The sequence below is a fragment of the Sinocyclocheilus anshuiensis genome, unplaced genomic scaffold, assembly GCF_001515605.1.
Source record: "Sinocyclocheilus anshuiensis isolate Anshui unplaced genomic scaffold, SAMN03320099.WGS_v1.1 scaffold808, whole genome shotgun sequence".
Lineage (NCBI taxonomy): Eukaryota > Metazoa > Chordata > Actinopteri > Cypriniformes > Cyprinidae > Sinocyclocheilus > Sinocyclocheilus anshuiensis.
This window is the reverse complement of record NW_015555751.1, coordinates 506286-512458: the sequence shown is the minus strand read 5'-3', so window position 1 is coordinate 512458 and position 6173 is coordinate 506286. Positions and strand designations below refer to the sequence as shown.

Here is a 6173-nt window from a genome sequence, read left to right as displayed (position 1 = left end):
AGAGCTTGTAACACTTCAAAGAGAAAGGAAAAATTTAAATCGCATCATATGACACCTTTAAAGCCTTATGCTATGGATTGTTGCTTATGTTCGAGAACGAGGATTGATTCACCTGTTTGAAGATTTTTCTGCCGAAAAATCCTTTGAGGTGCATCTTTGTTTTGGCACTAAATTGTCGGCAGCAGCTACAGGTGCCTTAAGGGGGTTGCCCATTGGACGAGAAGCGCCACGACTTTAAAATGTGAACACATAGTTTTCTATGAGTGTTGTAATCACACTGGCAGCGCCACTCAGACACTGTCCGCGGCAGCTCAGGACGCTGTTAAAAATCCTGCCGCGCCACTCACTTAGTTTGCTCTGTTTTGTTCATTCTTGAAGTGAACATTTGTCTGTTTGGTGATTAGATTAACTGCCTGTTGTCTTGAACTGAACGTGACGCATCCATTGTGCGATACCTACTGTGAGTTGTCCTAGACGCGGCGTTGCGATTCTCGTCCGGTGTGAGACCCACCTTTAGGCTGGCTCATTTTATCAGATTAGCTCACTATGAAAGCATCGTGGCTTGTTGATTGTCTTGTCAGAGCAGGCACACTATCATGCACACGTACACATATCCCAACTAACATCCGCATGCCAGATGCTATACTATCTGCAGCAACCTAAAACCTTGACCATACATGACTTTTTGAAATATTTGATGTCACTTATTTATTGCAAACCATTGCAATATGCACATTTGCGATATTTTGATAATTTCGATATATCGTGCAGCCCTAATTTGTATTGTTCTGCCCTGATCAATGGACAGTGCATCTTTTGTTCATTTCATGAAGTCTTTCAGAAAAATTGGAGTCCGGGCATCAGGTAATCTGCTTATCAGAGTAATACACTTTGCGGTGACCAACTGTGATTGCATCCAGATAATTCCCATGATGCCTTAGCAGATTTGTTCTCAATGCAGTAGGGAGGCAAGTATCCTAGTGATGACATTACTGTTGTGTAACACAGCCAAGACTTTACGTTACCTAGTAGTTTCCAGTTTGCTTAGTGCATAATAATTTCTGCACAATAATTTTACTGTATATTTACAGATCCTCAAATTATTGTTATTTAACATCAATAATTCTTTTATTGAGTGAATGTCACTTATACAGTGACTTTGCTACAATGTTGACAAAAGACAATGAACCTTTTTTTTGCAAAATGTTGCTTAAATTTAGTTAATGTGACGGCAGTATGGAATATGGACTGCTGTTATGGTGCTTTTATCATGTTTTTGTCCTTTTTGTTTAAAGGAACACTCCACTATTTTTGAAAATAGGCTCATTTTCCACCTCCCCTAGAGGTAAACAGTTGAGTTTTACCGTTTTCGAATCCATTCAGCCGATCTCCGGGTCTGGCGGTAGCACTTTTAGCTGTAGATTAGCATAGATCATTGAATCTGATTAGACCGTTAGCGTCTCGCTCAAAAATGACCAAAGAGTTTCTATATTTTTCCCTATTTAAAACTTGACTCTTATTGCGCAGCGCCTGAAAATAGTCCCCAGCTAGGTAACTTCCAATAAGCCTATTTTCAGGCGCTGCGTAATATCATTGCGCCTGCTGCACTCATGGTACGGCAGCAAAGTTCCTTGATTATTACTAGGGCTGGGCAAAAAAAAAAATAGATTTTTCGATATCGTTTTTTAAAATGTGGTCGATTCAATATCGATTCTCGAAGGCCACGAATCGATTTTTTTCAATATTTATTTCCACAAACATTGAACATAAGATTTACGTCAATCTTATTACTAGTCTAATCCACTAGACGGAGAGTCCGTCATTCATTCATTGCTTAAAAGGAGCAATTTGAAGCTCAGGGGAGCTTCAAATGTTTCTATGTGTTTTTGCAGCGTTGAGTATAAATAGCAAAAATATAGAAACTCTTTGGTCATTTTTGAGTGAGATGCTAACGGTCTAATCAGATTCAGTGATTTATGCTAAGCTACAGCTAAAAGTGCTACTGCCAGACCCGGAGATCGCAAAAATGCAGGTCCAGCCGCACTGGCATTTGATATCCAGAGGTTGTACTCTGCTAACAGCTCTCTTTTCTCATCCTGAGCAGGGAGGACCTCTGAATTATGAAGCAATGCTCCGCTGGACCCTCTCTGTCCTGCTCTAGTTACCACAACTCCTGCTGCTCTACCGCAACCGAGTGCGCTTCTGCTGCTGCTAGTGGTTTGGCTGCCTCCTAAAGGGACAAAAAGGAGAATTCGCAGTCCTCATCAGCTGTTGTCTAGTCACATATGGTGCATCATTTGCATTCCCGAGTCGACATCCCTACCGCTCAGCTTCTTGCCAGCCTGTGGCACTCATAGGGTTCATCAACACAGGATATTAATAAGCGTGTGCATTTGTTTTGCCTGGATTGCACACGCTAAAAGTCTATTTTGTTTTTAGTTTTTCCTCTCCACTGCCACACGGGTGGTGGCAGGACATCATAGGCCATGGAGCCCAATATGGAGTACTGTCTGACCCAGGTGCTACAGAAGGATGTGGCCCGCAGGTTGCAGATGGGTCCCGAGCTCATTGACTACATCACAGATACAGACAAGTGTCACGACCTGGAGAGTGACCAGACTGCACTGGATAAAATGGTGGACGGTATCGCCACCTCTTGGGTTAACTCCAGCAACTTCAAGGTGAGAGGCTTTTTATACCATTTAGATGCTTAAGCGTAATTTTCTGCAAGTTTTGATGGACATTTTGTGACAGTAAAGGGTGCAGGGTGGTGTGTCAACTGGATTGGGTATTGTGGGTTATAAAGCAAGGGCTTTTCTTTTGGAATTCTCCTTCAGGCAGTTGTATGGCATAGAATCGATCCCTTGAGCAAAACAGAGCGGGCTTTTGAGGTCACTGGAACATTTACAGCCCTTCATGTTGACATGTTTCAAGATCAAACACAATGAGAGACTTCACTTTGTGTCCACATCTTTAGATGATGATTAAATATTCATTCACCCAGAAATTAAAATTCAGTCATCATTTACTCATCATCATGTTGTTTCAAACCTGTATGACTTTTAGTGGTCGACTGATACTGTTTTTTTGACAGCCGATGCTGATATCTTGGAAAGCCGGGTGGCCGATATAAAGCCGATATAATTGTATTTATTTTCATTAATATTTAAGAAATTTGAAATCATTTGAAAATGGATTAAAAAATAATTTTGTAAAATAAACATACTTATACTTTAGATGACAAAGTATTTTCCACAAATAAATATTTTGTATAATTTTATAATTAAAAAGGAAGTAAACTGTAACCAACAGAGCACTCAGTATTCTGGGAAGTTTGTGTGCATTGGGAATCATATTTTTTCAAATAAAGCCAAGGTAACATATAACACACATCATACATACAGCACACAGTGAAAATGACATGAATATGACAGTGGACAAGTGCAGCATAATTTGAAATCACGAATTTATGTTTAAAGCATTCAATTTGCACGGACCGAAAGTCAAGCAGAGATCATGCAGGTCACATGCACACTTCACAAGATCTCACAACTGGATTCGACTAAGTTTGCAAGGTTTGTGAAATTAAATTTTCATTAGCCATTCAAAGATTTGTTTAAATGATGTAAATGAGTATTTGCTGAATGCTGACGGCAAACGAGAAAGTATTATAATGTTTGCCTTTCTGTTACTAATAATATAAAAGCAATCGTTATAATACTTTTTGTATACATTTCAATTCCTTTGTTTAAAGGTTTTATCAGATTATTAGACAGACTTCTATCCGTATTAGACAAAACTGAACGATGACAGCGAACAAGGAGAATGTGAGAACTGTGTGCTCAGGCGTTGAGCCTGAGACACTCAGCGCCGTCAAAATAAAAGTCCTCAAACGCATCGGCCAAACAGAAAAACTTATCGGCCGATATTTGGAAAAATGCCGATATATCGGCCGACCACTAATGACTTTCTTTTGTTGAACACAAAATCATAGTTTAGTTAAATGTCCATGTGGTTGTTTTCCATGTAGTTACAGCAAAAGAAAAGGTTTTCAGAGTTCCTCATGGAAGTAAGGAAGTCCTTTTGGGTTGTAGTGAAGATTGGATAATTCACTTTTTTGGTGAACTAGGCTTTAAAGATGTAGATGACAGGCTAATTGTTGATATTCATTTTTTTCTGGTCTTTTGCTCTAAAGATTCAGGCCAATATTGAATTACATGATTGACCTTAATGTTATTATTATTTTTATACATGAGTATTTATGCAATAGGCATCTTATATTGAATGCTTTCTACAGTAGACATTTAAGAAGGCTGTAGGGTGAAATAAGATGGCTTATACTCAATTACTGGTTCCATGTCCTAGAATATCAAACTCTAACACTGGCAATTAATGGAGATAAAATGTTTAACGGGAACCAAGCCAAAAATCCTCTTAAGAAGCAACCACGAGAGATTTGTATCAGATATTTCTCCTTGACCTTATAGCATTGCAGTGCTGAGTCAGAGCCATCCGTCAGTTTTTTTTTTTTTTGTTCTGCATAGGTTTTGTTGATTGTGATATTATTTTGACAGTGTTCAGAGCCTGATTATCTTTGATGTCACTTCCTCGAGCAGCTTGTAAACATAGAGTAGCAATTACGTCAAGCAGTTAGCGACATGAAGCTCAGCTCTGCTGTGTTTTGTTTTCATTTGAATGCTGCGACATCATGAATGTAGTGTGAATTCTTCTTGTGAGAAGCCCAGTGCTGAGGGTCACAAGTCAGTTGTGGCTCAAGGTTTTGAAGTCACATGATTTGAACATTAGATTTAACATCATCGCATTTTTCATGAACGACCTCATTTGAACCCATCTGATGGATGATTCTTTCATAAACTCTCATGTTTTAGCCAGTTGCTGTGTGATACCATGAATGGATAATATTTCATTACTGCCATTAGGACTGGGTGATATCTGAAATGTTATCTCCGTTTATCATCCTTTTGATGTAATTATTCAATATTTATCTATTGATGTAATTTAATATTTATGTGTATTTTTTCTTAATTATTTTTTCCCCACTCAGAGAAACCTTCATTTCAACCAAACATACACTATAACAAAGTAGATTAAAAATTATTCAAAGTACATTCAAATTGCAATTTGCAAATGTAAAGAATAAAAAAAATGATACCCCAGTTTAATAATAAAGGCATGTTTTCCACTAAATTAATCCAAGTTAACAGTTTTGTTTTTGAGTGGTGATGCAAATTAATTGCTGAATCAGTTTTGAATTGATTCATTGTTGCTGTTTGAACTGATTAATAATGAATAAAGTGTAACAAATATCATTTTACTAGTCAGGTTTAAATCAGAGATGCTAATTAAACATTTGTCTTATTCTTGCAAGTCATGAGACAAGGAAGGATTGTACATCTAGAGTTATAGTAACTTAATGGCCAAATAAAAAGCGCATGAAAATCATTACAATATTCACATTTCTTCATTTAATGTTGTCAGCAAAATCATTGTGAATTTGTATTTGTTTGATATACGAACCCTACCAACCCTAATAGTTTTAATGCTAGGAGGGTTATTTCAGGAAAGTGTTTTTTAACATCAGGTTTTGTTGAATGTCAGTAAGTGCTTACTTGCAACTGCCTGAGAACAAATGAATTCGCTCACGCCACATTTTATTTACAAGCACCAGCCTTGACAGAGACAGCAATTGATGTTGGGAGTAATGTGGAAAGTATTCGGGCAGGGTTTGGGTGAGGTTGGCCCTTCATGTGTGATGTGTCCATATCAGAAGACAGTTTGGCCTTTGAAGTAATGCTGACTCGTTTACTCTACAAGCTTTGACAGCCTTGCTTGAAAGCCTTGTCTTCAACATGGTGCTGGTTAGGGGTGGAATGGTTCGCGGAAAAAAATTTAACCGTACGGTTCTCCACAAACGGTTCGGCACGCGCTAGGACCGCGGACATTTTAAAATCTATTCAAATATAAAGCAATTTTAAATAGTAAAAATATTTCATAATAAACTTCAACGGATTTGCAGTGCTCATGGAGTAGGGAGTAATGAACACTGTGTTATCATATCGATCGGAACACAGTTCATGCATGTAGCTCTCTTCTAACGAGCTGGTTATCTGAATCGGGTGTGTTAACTAAGCGAGACATGCAAAATACATGCG

The 6173-nt window shown here is 38.2% G+C and overlaps 1 protein-coding gene across 10 annotated transcripts in view; it reads left to right on the top strand.

Moving 5' to 3' along the window:
* LOC107673735 (CLIP-associating protein 1-like) overlaps positions 1 to 6173 on the top strand; it is a 79966-nt gene that overhangs the window by 2347 nt on the left and 71446 nt on the right. For 9 of the 10 annotated variants that reach the window (XM_016467484.1, XM_016467481.1, XM_016467482.1 and 6 more), the window contains exon 2: positions 2105 to 2681. In XM_016467484.1, coding sequence (XP_016322970.1) covers positions 2487 to 2681 — 195 coding nt within the window. In that variant the 5' untranslated portion in view covers positions 2105 to 2486. The remainder of the gene's footprint in view (positions 1 to 2104; positions 2682 to 6173) is intronic. The other variant, XM_016467477.1, reaches the window with a different exon arrangement.